We start from the raw sequence: 13,041 nt of genomic DNA on the forward strand, positions 1-13,041 counted from the left end.
TTAAAGAAACAAAAAAAACCCCATAAAAAACTTGTCAACAAACCTTTTTTGCCAGTAATTCTGTTAATAAGATTTACACTGATTCTAGCACATAGTTACTTTGCTGTGCATATTAGCCTGAAGCTCCTCAGGGATCCATAACAGCAAATAAATGTTACTACTGTATGTTATAACAATTACAGTCATTAGACAACATTCTTCAATGTAATTGTAGCTGACAGTACACATTCACACCCACTACACAAAGCACACTGTAATGGCTCCACAGGACAATACATCTAGAGTGCGATGTTACCATGACAACTTCGTCTCACCAAACCTCACACAGAGATAATAAGCCTTGCATTCTTTCAAAACATTAGTCTTCTTTCTTCTTACCTCTTCTTTTTCTTCTTCTCTCTCCTCTTCAGTTTCTCCAGATCTTTCTTGGCCAGCTCAATGATGTCAGACGTCTCTTGGGAAGGGTCAGGTCCAAGCAAGGCGGGGGAAAAAGCTCCGGGCCCTCCATAGAAAGATGAGCGCGTGGACGCTCGAGACAGATTCTTCCTCAGGTTCTCATTCACTGCCTCACTTTCCAGCAGTTTTGCTCTAAAACATAGAGACAAAGTTGTACATAGAGATTCACTGTATGGACACTCAAGACAAACAAATGAGAATATGCTAATAATAAACTTACCTTAAGTCTTCAATCTCTTTGATGTAGTTCTTAATCATATTGCCGATCTCCTCACTGCCTTCACCTGAGTATAAATAATGAATCCTATATTTTGCTTGCAGCACAGCAATACAATGTGCACAATGACGCAGTAACAGTACAGTTGGAAGTATGTGCATAGCTAAAAACCACAGCAGCAGCCTTTCTGAAGCCTTAATTACATCCAGAGTACTGTCCATTTTTACAGATAAGTGTGCCATACAGTATAGAGTATATAGATACACACATATCTGAGTAACATACCGATTTTAGCGAGAGCCTGGTTGGCCTGGTCACTCAGGAGCTGAGTGAGGCGAGCACGCTGGGCATCAATGGTTTCTTGCATGGCTTTAACTCGCACACGCAGGTTGTTGTTCTCAGTCTGTAGCATGGTGTTCTCATGATACATGTCACTGATGCTCTCCAAGCCATCTTCTCCAACCATTCGCTTCCCCTGTACACCCACATACACAGCCAAGCTCCAAATTACACTGGCACAATGTCATTAACTTAAGCAGTGGTTCTCAAACCAGACCTTGTGGGCCACAAGATGGTCCACAGTTTTGCTCTAATCTTGCTCCTTGTAACCCTGTAATCAATATTCATTGTTCTTAATGGCCTGGTTTCATGTGTGCTTAAATCTGTGAGTGGGTTGTGACATAGTTCTTCTGGTGAGACCCGAGGATGTGACTGAGAAACATAACTAAAGCAGAGTATTGAAATTTTACTTTACTTTTACTTTGTAAGATCCACAAAATAACATTATTTTGGGTTTATGTACCAAAAACAATAATAATTCATTTTACATGACCAAGTTCCAATCTTTCTTTAGCTTTCTTTTAGAATTAAACAGGCTGTTTTTGTTTTAGTTACTGTGCCTTATATAGATATATGCAAATTCATCATCACCAAAACAATTCCATCAAAATGGGCTGTTGTCTACAGCCAATGTATGGAAATGAGCAGTATATTTAGATATTTTAACTATATTTACATACTGCAACAAGCTCTTATCTGAAAAATGTGAGGAAAATTCAGTCTGCCATGATATGAGCCCTTCAAAACTCTGCTCATTAGTCCCAGTAAGTAATTGTAAACTATGACTGCCCAAGAGAAATTTTGCTGCTTTTCAGTAAGTATACTGTTGTGTAGTAAAAACGATATGTAAAATCCTTGAATGTGATATGACTAGGATCTCACAGCCTAATAAAGTGTTTACAGTAAAAATTTGGATGCAGAATGGCTGGTCTCTTACTGTGCGGTACTCCATGAGCTCCATCTGCAGTCGTGCAATTTCCGTCCTCAGAGCGCTGATCTGCTGGCTGGCCTTGTCCTGGTTCACTACCACTTTGTTCTTAATGTTACGTGCTCGGTTAGCATACTTCAAGGTGTTCAGGGTCTCCATGAAATCCCGGTCAGATGGGCTTGTGCAGGCAATCATCACTGTTTGGCTGTTACAGTGGACAGGGGAAAATACAGTATCTTACAATACAATACAATATACAATACAATCTTACATATGAACAATGAATACATGAAGATTTCTCTCCAAAAAAAAGAAACCGGCATATACACAGCTTAAAAATCACCATCATCAGAATGAAAAACCCACGTGTGATGCAGTGGGCTCACTGATCATAACATTAGTATTTTGGGGAAACTATGATTATCACACTCGTACCTGTTGCCACCTAAGGAATCTTGGAGCAGGCGAGTAAGTTTGGAGTCCCGGTAAGGCACATGCGTTGATCGTTTGCTTCTGTCTCCTAAGGCACTGATGACATTCCCTAATGCCAACTGCATATATGGGAGAAAAGAAGACAAAGAGTGTCAAGCACTGCAAATTGAATATTAAAATCCCTTCCTGTCTGCATTTAATGACATTATCTATATAGACAACAAGACTGAATTAAAATCAGTACAATAACTAGACTATAGCAGCTGCATCTGGTCAGGGTTGTTAAATATCCGTTCTCACCAGTCCACAGTTGATGGAGATGCCCTCCTTGGCCCTGTCCCCTGTGGCACCTGTTCTCTTCAGTCGCTCTGAGCCTGCCAGGTCCACAAAGTGGAACTTCGCTGTCAGTGTTTCAAACTCCTCCATGTCAGGTGAGCCATTGGCCAGCCGGTTGTCGGTCTCATTATCCTGAGAGAAATAACATTTCAGTGACACTGCTTTACTAACAGAGCCTTAAGAAGTACTTTGTCACTTTCAACAAACTGTGTGAGATGCTGCCACGTCACTGTTCCATGTTCTAGACTAAAAGTGGACATTTTACCCTTTAGCTATTTACAGTAACTTCATCATCTGGCATCTTATCTAGAAGGAAATGAGCAAAGTACAAGTACAGTATTTAGGGATGTGTCACTGAAAGCAATACTGAAACCCTGCAAATGGTAGGAGCATGACTGTTGTACTTGGTGCTTACATTGTCTGAGGGCATACACACGCGCACTTGGCACAAGTGGATGGTGAAGATAGCATGAGAGCGAGAGCTCTGCACGTTCATCTGAGTGCTGGCTGTGGTGCGAGAGAGAGCACCCAGCTTCAAACACTGCATCATCTACAAATTACACAAAAAGAATGAGATGAAACCAAGGAAACCCATGCTGTGCAGGTATAACCACCCCCCCTCAAAACACCTGTTCACACATTAATAGCTGAGATGTAAGAGGTCATCATCAATTAGAGTTGATTTTCTTTGCACTTATGGTGATAAGAACCAGAGGACGCAATATCAACAATGCAAATATAACCATTTTATTTACTATATAAAACAACCTGTGAACATACACGTCTTCTATGTTTTTATATGCAATATTAATAGTGATATGCATTCACCTCTCTGCCGATTTGCTTTACAGATAAAAAATAGGCCAACATCTTCTCAAAACTATTGTTAAAAATTTCTGAGGCATTTGTATTTGTAAATGTTTCATGTAATATCTTTCTGTGATGTAGATTTTAGAGCACCACCGTGAACAAATCTGACTCTAGTAAGTTTCTCTAGAACAGAGTATTTCACATCACACCACTCTGAATGACCTTGCTTACATTTAATCATCATTTAATAATAATCATTAATAATTAACGCTTTGAAAAATTGTTAGAATTCCCCTTTAAGAATCATAATTCACCACTTGTGCAGTTTTATATCTCATCACACACACTTACTTCAGCCTCTGAAGAGACGGAGCGGGTGGTCACTCCCACAGTATAAATGCCCCCACTGGCGTCCTCATGGATCTTAATGTGGGACTTCTGCTTTCGGGCCTCCAGATCGCGGGTAGAGTCAAAGAGATCCAGAACCTCCTCATTATACAACTACAGTCACACCACATCACCCACACACAACAGACAAGCAAACATACATAGACACGGGAGCATGAGAAAAACAGAACTGCACACCGCATTATTCCCTATTACTTTAATTTGGGGGGGTTGGGGGGCGTGCAAAACCAAGTAATCTGGAATACACTCAAAGTTCATGCAAAGTTCAAATTTCTCAAAGGATTAAGCGTCATTGTGCTGATGTGTGTGACATCTGTTTGATTATGGTTGATGGGAGTAAAGTTCAGTCAGATGGACCCTGGCTGTAGCCTTCTCTCTCCACCTATTCTAAACAGCTGAACTTGGTACTTGGCGGGAGATAATTTGGGAGCATGTAAAGGCAGACAAGAGAAGAAGAGAAAGGGGAGCAGTAAATAACCCTCATCGTCAATAAATGGCTCCTGAAATAGCCTGGTCCCTGGACAACAATCAGAGCGTCACCATGGGAACGGCAAGTCCAGCACAGTGCACACACACTTGGGCGTGAACAGAGCCTACTGTGTGCCAGAATGCCATGGTGACACTCAGGACTGTGCAGTCAGCTTCAGCTCCTGCACTACAAGTTCACATAGGACACAACCAGACGTCAGTTAAGCAGACCACAGTAATATAAATCTGAAATAGTTCAGTTCAGTACATATAACAGTCATACAGGCAAGACATGTACCAATGTGACCTGAAACCAGTATCAGTGCCAATTAAGGCACTTGAATATTTGCATATTTGGTTTTCGGCACCCTAAATTCAGCATTCAAGTTTAAAGCCTGAAAATAATGACAGTGCTGTTTTAGCAAAAACAAACAAACAAACAAACAAAAAACCTAGAAAATATAGGAAACAATCGTATTTAAATCACAATTAAAATACTAGTCAGAAAACTGCAACTAGATTTTTTCCTCAAATTGTTCTGCCCTTTTAATGCAATTATGTACATAGCAATTCATGGTCAGCTAAAATTCATGATTGTGACAGGCCTAATTCTGATTCACAGTTAAAAGGTATTTCACCCCTTTATGCTATATATGCACCCCTGTTGTAGAGGTGAAAAGTTACCATTAACTGAGTTGAACTTTGTGTATTTACCTCCAGGAACTGTGCACTGATCTTGAACTCAGGGACTGGTCTACCCTGTTCAGTCGCAGCCTGCTGTCTCTGCTCGATACCTTTGAAGAGGTGACTGACCGCCCGTGGGATGATGCCCAGCTCGTCATCTGGTATGCTCACGTCAAAGCCTGTGCCCATTGTGTACGTTTTACCTGAACCCGTCTGAAACACACAAACAGAGCAGCTTTTGTTTAGAGTGACATACTGATAAACAATCTAATTTAGATGATGTTCTACTCAACCCAAATTTATATAATCAGTTAAGACATTCAAAGTTTGCTTGTTTAGATTTGCAATGGAACTATATATGACTTATATAGCTTAGAAATAAAGGTAACTTGTAACCACCACAAATTTGCCTCAAGTCATGATCTCCAACAGACTTGCTGATGTGGTTTCTGACCCTGTATGACATACTGATATCTATAAAAAGCACAAATGTATGCATAAGGAAAAACAGCAGTAGCAGCCATTTTCAAGCCTGAACTTTCCATACATACCTTTTTTGAGGCAAGTATGGCCATGATTTGTAACTTGCATGATTAGTGGTCATAATTACTTGTTAGTTACATTAACCTCATATCTCCAGTGTAATAGTAAAGAAGTGAACTTCAAACTTGGTTTATCAAATACATTTTGAGGTAGGAGTAAATTGTAAAAACTATCACTTTAATGAGCTGATTACTGAAAATCTAAATGCACTTCCCAGGATGTCCTTTCAAGGATACAGATTGGGTTTCATCCAATTCATTTTTTTAAAAAAATATAATGTTTTAACAAAGATGATTTTGGAATCAAAACTGACGCAAGGCACTTCACCTCACACCTTCACTCAGAACAACCAGAAAACATCAATACAGTTTAGGAGCTCATTATGGCTTTGTGTGTGTGTGTGTGTGTGTGTGTGTGTGTGTATGGTGGGAATGCCAGCGATCTGCTGATCCGGTTGACTGGTCAGAAGGGTTGTGGATAAAGCTGGGATTAACATCGGAATATGGTGGGAGGTGGGGCAGCGTTTGGAGGTAAAACAGGGACAGCTAAAGGATGTAGGTCACAGGCAGCAGCATAAAGTGATAATGGGGAGAGTGTGAAATATTCATGTTTATCAATGCATGCTGAATGCAGCTGCTAAAGGTCCTCCTTCCTCTTTAAAAAGAGAATGATATCTGATAAAAGCCCCTCTAAAGGAGGGACTCAAGAGGTTCGGTCGTCATAGCAACCAACCAACAAGTGCTGCAGGACAGAGAGGGAAGTGAAAATCCAAACTTGCATATCATTTTAATATTCCACCACTGGAAACGAGTGTGTTCTCACGTATGTGAGGAGGGGAGAGAGAAAGAGAGAGAGAGAAAAAGAGGGAGTGAGAGAGAGAGCAGAAAGAGAGTGAGAGAGCGAGAGAGTGAGAGGGAGAGCGAGAGGGAGTGAAGGAGACGCGGTAGCGAGTGATGGAAAGAAAGGGAAAAAAAACAGAATGACAGACAGAAGAGGAGAGAGAGAGAGAGAGGAGAGCTGTCTCCATTTCCAGTGAGGATTAAATGTTAGCTGTGCAGACTGTAAGGATTTGAGTCATTTCTACCCTGGAAACACAACAAACTAGATGTCATAGAGTTGATAAAGCTGATACAGCAACAATCTCAGGCTTACAGACTTAAGAAAGTAGTTCTGGATGAAACTTTAAGAGCAGATTTCTTGGATATAGATTAAGCCTAGTTTTGGATTAAATTGTAACTTCTATGGTGATCCCCCAGCATTTTCAGTCTAGGCACAAGATTTGTAAAATTTAAAAAAAAAAAAAGGCCATCGGCTAATTTGGGTGCAATAAAATCAGAGTTGGAATTGGCCATACAAATTCAGGATCGATGCATCTCTAATGCTTTCATCTACATTCATTGAACTGGTAGATGCCCTTACCCAGAGCAGCTTACAATCATGTTACAGAGGTAGACAAATGTAGCATGAAGAGTCTTACACAAAGACTCTTACTGGTATATAGCAAGGTATTCTTGCCTAGGCACAAAATCAAACCCTAGCCTGCTACTACCTATAGATAACCGGCAGGTTCACATCAAAAACCCGGACTTTCTGCTCTAGCATGCAGCAGAAAAGTGAGTCAGTAAATGAGGACGCACACACACCCACACACCTGTCCATAGGCAAAGATGGTGGCATTATAGCCCTCAAAACAGCCTTCTATTAGCTTCTCCGTGCAGTTAGAGTAGATAGTGTCTTGTTGGGAGTCCATGTCGAACACATAGTCGAATGTGAAGGCCTTGTCCTTTCCCAGTATCACCTGGGGCTCTCCAGGAGTCACAAATGTACAGATGTGACATCCCTCTATCTTCTCCCGTGCCAGCTGAGGACGGATCCTGAGAGAGAGAGAGAGAGAGAGAGAGAGAGAGAGAGAGAGAGAGAGAGAGAGAGAGAGAGAGAGAGAGAGAGAGAGAGAGAGAGAGAGAGACAGAGAGAGACAGAGACAGACAGACAGACAGAGAGAGACAGAAAGAAAGAGAGAGGGCAGGGAGAAGAGAGATTGCACTGATTAATTTTAACATGAAGTATTTGTTTGCATACAAATATGAAAAGCTAGAATTTCTCGTTGAAAATGAGAGGTGGCAAAAAGGCAGAGACTGTGCAAATTGCTTACCATTAGAGTCTGCTAAAATTAACCGTCTAATTATCAGATCAGTCCACGATAATGAAGTCTCTGGCACACAGCTCCTCTCACACCTTCCAAACCTCAATGCATGGAACTCTATTTTCATGATCGAACATCTCTAATAACAGCACACCTAAATTATGGGCCCTTAAAAGATGGTTTTCCAAGGGTTCTTTAGTAAAGACAAGGGTTCTATATAAAACCATGAACAGCCAGAGAACCATATATATGCTTTTTTTGCATGGTGAAACAGCTCTTCAGATTGATGGAGAATGTGTTATATATGTTTTTTAGAGAACCTTTTTGAAAATGGTTCTATATAGCACCAAAAAGGGTTCTTCTATTGTAACAACCTGCACATTGCACATTTAGGGATGTCTCAATACCACTTTTTCATGTTCAGTACCGCAACTTTGAGTATCCGCCAATACCAATATGTGTTTTTCCTCCCTCTGTTAAATAACTTAGCTGTAAATAATACATTTGTCAGGATGCACTTTGCTTAACCTAGCCATCTAAATAACATCATGCTCAAACTGTGAAACAAATATTCTACTTCCAAAAATGAACAAATACATAGCCCACAACATGACTCAGTTATGCAATGATGCTGATTTTCTTTTTTAACACAGAACTGACTGATCAGCACAATTCAAATACTCAAAATGTAATTTGTGCACAAGTTTCAACACTCAGTACTGCCTACACCTCAAAGACAGCAAAAAACAAAGTTGCAATGTGGACCATAATTATAACTAAAATGATAGCATTTCCAGTATAAAATGCACAATTGAACAGACTATAGCAAACTAGGCATCTTAAGGCATACAACTGCAATTCTAGGCCATAAAAACAGATGAATTTAGCTACATTACTAACACCACACAGCTGACATGATGACCATGCTGCTGACAGGTCTCACACACTAATAACGAACACACAGGTTCAAACCATTCAAACATCTATTTTTGCATATTATGTCTAGAAGACGCAAAACTAATACAAGAAGAGTGCTGCATCTTTTTAAAGATTGTAAGTGAACTGCAGTTGGTCAAAACGAGGTCAGTTCTTTCAAGCTGTGACTGTTCTCACTGACAGCCTTTACAGTGGACAGACTTTTAGAGGAGCTTTCATTCTGGACAACAGCTCATTCTGTATACTCGCCAAATCCTTGGCTTAAACTACCAGCACTCGGTCTCTCTCTCTGTCTGTGTGTGTGTGTGTGTGTGTGTGTGTGTGTGTGTGTGTGTGTGTATGTGCGCACAACAGTTCTTTCAGCTCTGTACTCCAATACACTGGTTCTGAAATGAAGTTTTGGGTCCCTTTGATGTATACAGGGATTCTTTTTATTTTTAATTATTTCTGTGCACAATAAGGTGGGAATCACTTACAAAAGCCATGATTCTATTAAGATTTCTAAAGTCTTGCCCATGTAATCCACTACACCATCTAACTACTCATAAATCTGACCATCTTGCATATTAAGAGACAAGTGCATTTAGTGTTTTTTGTCCCACTCCTGTTGCACAACACATGCTGTACAGTGTTTTGCAAGTTTTTAAATCGAAAGTTTAATGTGAGAGAGAAAGAAACAGAAGGGTATCCTGGCTGCTAGCCCTGGCTGGCTGTGTGGGGCACCTGACAGCAGGCTTTGGTGCTGCCTGTGTGCGTATAACAGCTCTTTTGTGCAGGCTGAGCTACAGAAGACAATACACTGAGGGCAGCACAGAGCCTGTATTGTGTTTGTGTGTGATACTGGATCTGGACACTGGGGCAACCATGCACTGGACACTGGCATAAGAAGACGGTGAGAGAGAGGGATGGAAGTAGAGATATACAGTGGGATAGGTGGTAAATGATGAGTGGAGTAGAAGTGAGGGAGGTGAAACAGCATGTCTAAAGCCTAGTGATTTGCTACGGTTTCAGATTCACTAGCAAGGAGCTGCTGTGTATCTCTTATACACAACCTATAAGCTACCTCTTCAATTTTCTTATTCTTAACTCTCATAAATCAGACATTGTGAATGAGACGTTATGGAAAACAGGTCTACGTAATGAATACATGAAGATGTTGATGTGATGAAGACATCAGCTCAATTATTTAAGCTTCACGGTAAATTTGCTAGAACAAGATTAAACGCGATTATCAGTTAAAGAGCTTAAACTGATTAGTTTTGGGTTCCTTTTGATGTTTGATGTTTTCATTTGTGTTCAACTGTCTGCAAAATGTGCAATTAGGAATTCACTGATATGGGGATTCTGGGCTGACGCCAATATCTAGTATTTTTCAAATTTCTCTCATTGTCGATTCCAATATATATACATTTATAAAAATTAGAAATGGGGACAAAGTTCACCCAGATTAGTGTTAGAGAGAAATGTAATATTCTTTCATTCGAAAACGACAGCCCATATTCAGTCAGTTTGAAGTTACAGATACAAATGCCTTCTCCAATTGCACAAATGAACTGAGGAATTCAGGTGAGCTAACGGCGACAAATCATTTCAGTCAAAATGACTCAGACATTGCTCTTGACTTTCACCTTGATGAATGAATGCATTTTAAAATATAACACCAGGCATTTCACAATTGTGACATTTAGTACTATAATTGCAACATGGTATTCTGTCTACTTCTGATCTTGATATGTAAATGGAACAAAAATAGCCAAGAATTATACCTGCTCACATGACCAGTCTGCAGGACTCTTAACCCAGCATGCATCTGCAGGCAGGTCTCTACCTGTCTCAACTCTCTGCAGCTCTTCAAGAGCTGAGCATAAATTATTAAAATCTGCTTTACCTCAGGTAGAGCCAGGCAAAAGGGAGATACTTGTGATGATCGAGATTCAGCCTCTTTTACCCAAACCAAACTTTAATCATTCCCAGGAAACACAAGAATGTGTGTCAGAGAAGTAATATAGTGCAAATTCCAGCCACTAACGTAATGTGATTGGTTAAAAAAATCTAACTGACAGTGTTCCCATTACCACAAATTCTTCCAACACTCAAGATATGTTTGTTCTTCAAAGTTTGCTACTTTGTTATTGCCTTGGAGCTACAAGGCTAATGTAGCTTACAAGTAATGAAAGCAAATGCAAACCGCATGCCTTAATCATCACACATGTGCCTTAAATTGCATGAAGTTGTTAAATAATCTCAAACAGACTTGCTTATGACACTGTATGACAAGCTGTTGTCTATTAAAAAACAGGCAAAATTCAGGTTTCAAGCTGGCTGTTAATACTGTTTCACACATACTTTTGGCATTTTTTATAAATAACAGTGCTTTACAGCTTCAGAAATCAGCTTGGTACAGCGTGAGGTATGTATGCTGAATAATACACACAGCTTGAATACTAATTGGTGAGTACAAGCTCCCTTAACTTACTAGCTTAATTAGCTCCGTAGCTCCAGTGTGAAGCTAAAGAGGCATTTGGGGTAAAGGAAAATTTTAATGTTTTGCCAAACTATTGCTTTCAGCTTGGCTGAGAAATGCACACAAAAAATGCTAAAACAGCTGCAATCTGTCTGGCTTTTTGAACAACCCTTAAATGCTACATTTATGCTGTCAAGTGAAGCGATTCCAACCAATGGCATGAAGTCTTTAGTTTGAATAAGGTGTAAAAGGACCACATCAAAGAGAAAGCACTCGTCCAAACTGCATTATGCATTGTGTACTCAGAGTGAGCAGTACATCACATACACACTCTTTCATCGGTCTGCTCTCATTAGTCACAGTGAGAGTGGCAGCAGACAACTGAGTTCCTTGTAGCAGGTATGATTAAAATCTACGCCAGTACTGGACCCATGCTTAAATCTGTATGCTTCACCTATGACTTGAATTTTGGATAGGCTTCACACAGTACTGTGTAAAAGTCAGAGACCACCCTTCATTTATTTAATTTCCAGTCAACTGAAAGCAAGTTGATTTGTGTTCATGGTCCTCTTTGTGGTGCAACATACTAAACTACATTTAGTAGTCATGTTCAAATCAGGTCATGTTTTACAACCCTGTTTATGCAAGTGGTTAATGTATGCATGACAAAAGTAGAAGCAGTGTTTATTTTGGTGTCTTACAACTGTATCATTTCAAAGGGCCAAAACTGCATGTATGATGATGTGTTCTCTCCAAGTATCCCTTCACTGGCTACTACATATCCAGTCTACTAGGGATGGAATACAATGACAGTGAAAGTTTCTCATTGTGCTGACTAACTGTGGTGGTCCACAGAAAACTGTTAAAGCTAATCTTAAATGGCAATGCTGACTGCTTTACAAAAGGTACCATTCCATTTCTTTGAATCTACTCACAGACAAGGACATCTCTGAACTCACACAGGCCCAATAAACACTTGAATTTTACCATATAATCATTGTCATGTCATCATAACTAAACCATTTTTAAACCATCCTCTTGTGTGAACATATCATAATTAAAAGTACCAGTAGAAATGGTCCAAAATAATCATTTCCTCCATTTCTCCATTTCTGTTGTCCAGATGGACAGCATCTCTCCAGAATATTCTGTCTTCTGTTTAGGTTTTTATGGTCATGTTCACATTACCAGGTTGAAGTGGCACAAATCAGATTTTCTACACTAATGTGACCCAGATCTGATGTTTTCAGGACTATGTGGATATACAAATCTGACCTGAGCCACTTTCATATGTAGCCTTAGATCAGATATGTATCCGATTTGTGGCCATGAGACCTTAAGGTGAACGCTCAGATCAGAATTCATGCCCTTTTTGTAAGGCAGCAGCACCGAACAGATGTCAAAAGCCTACAAATGGTGGAAAAGCAACACATCTCACCTTTTTCACCTTTGTCTTGCTCTAATAATGAACAGCTGAGAGCTGTTCAGAGTTGATTATCTTCACAGCAAAAGCTTGTTCTGCTCATTAGATTGTTTGCTGATGATGCATGTGATGTAAGTGATTCATTCACATGACCTTACCGAGTAGGCTGCGCGCATGTGGGTCATTTCAGGATGCTAGTTCATTCACATTAATGACGGATGTGAATCACTTACCTAATCGAGTGTGAACCATCATGTCAGAGAGATCAGATTTGAGCACAAAATCGGATTTGAGCAGTGAGGCTTGTAATGTGAACGTAGTCTATGTGTCCTAAATGGTTTGCTCACGATTCCTCTGTCCTCTTCCTCTTTTACTTTCAACCGTTTCAAGCATTATCATCTTTTTCAGTGAATCAGTTCTTCTCGTAATATATCCAAAATGAGAGAGCATGTGG

General features: G+C 40.0%; 1 protein-coding gene across 3 annotated transcripts in view; it reads right to left on the reverse strand.

Annotated features, from left to right (window-relative positions):
- The window catches only part of kif21a (kinesin family member 21A), a 57,023-nt gene that overhangs the window by 29,811 nt on the left and 14,171 nt on the right, over window positions 1-13,041 (reverse strand). For all 3 annotated transcript variants that reach the window (XM_017700025.2, XM_017700029.2, XM_017700024.2), the window contains exons 2-11: window positions 7,273-7,495; window positions 5,109-5,291; window positions 3,870-4,019; window positions 3,124-3,258; window positions 2,673-2,840; window positions 2,376-2,491; window positions 1,950-2,145; window positions 959-1,148; window positions 677-740; window positions 379-588 (exon numbers count right to left, since the gene is read on the reverse strand). In XM_017700025.2, coding sequence (XP_017555514.2) covers window positions 379-588; window positions 677-740; window positions 959-1,148; window positions 1,950-2,145; window positions 2,376-2,491; window positions 2,673-2,840; window positions 3,124-3,258; window positions 3,870-4,019; window positions 5,109-5,291; window positions 7,273-7,495 — 1,635 coding nt within the window. The remainder of the gene's footprint in view (window positions 1-378; window positions 589-676; window positions 741-958; window positions 1,149-1,949; window positions 2,146-2,375; window positions 2,492-2,672; window positions 2,841-3,123; window positions 3,259-3,869; window positions 4,020-5,108; window positions 5,292-7,272; window positions 7,496-13,041) is intronic.

The sequence above is a fragment of the Pygocentrus nattereri genome, chromosome 11 (assembly GCF_015220715.1).
Source record: "Pygocentrus nattereri isolate fPygNat1 chromosome 11, fPygNat1.pri, whole genome shotgun sequence".
Classification (NCBI taxonomy): domain Eukaryota; kingdom Metazoa; phylum Chordata; class Actinopteri; order Characiformes; family Serrasalmidae; genus Pygocentrus; species Pygocentrus nattereri.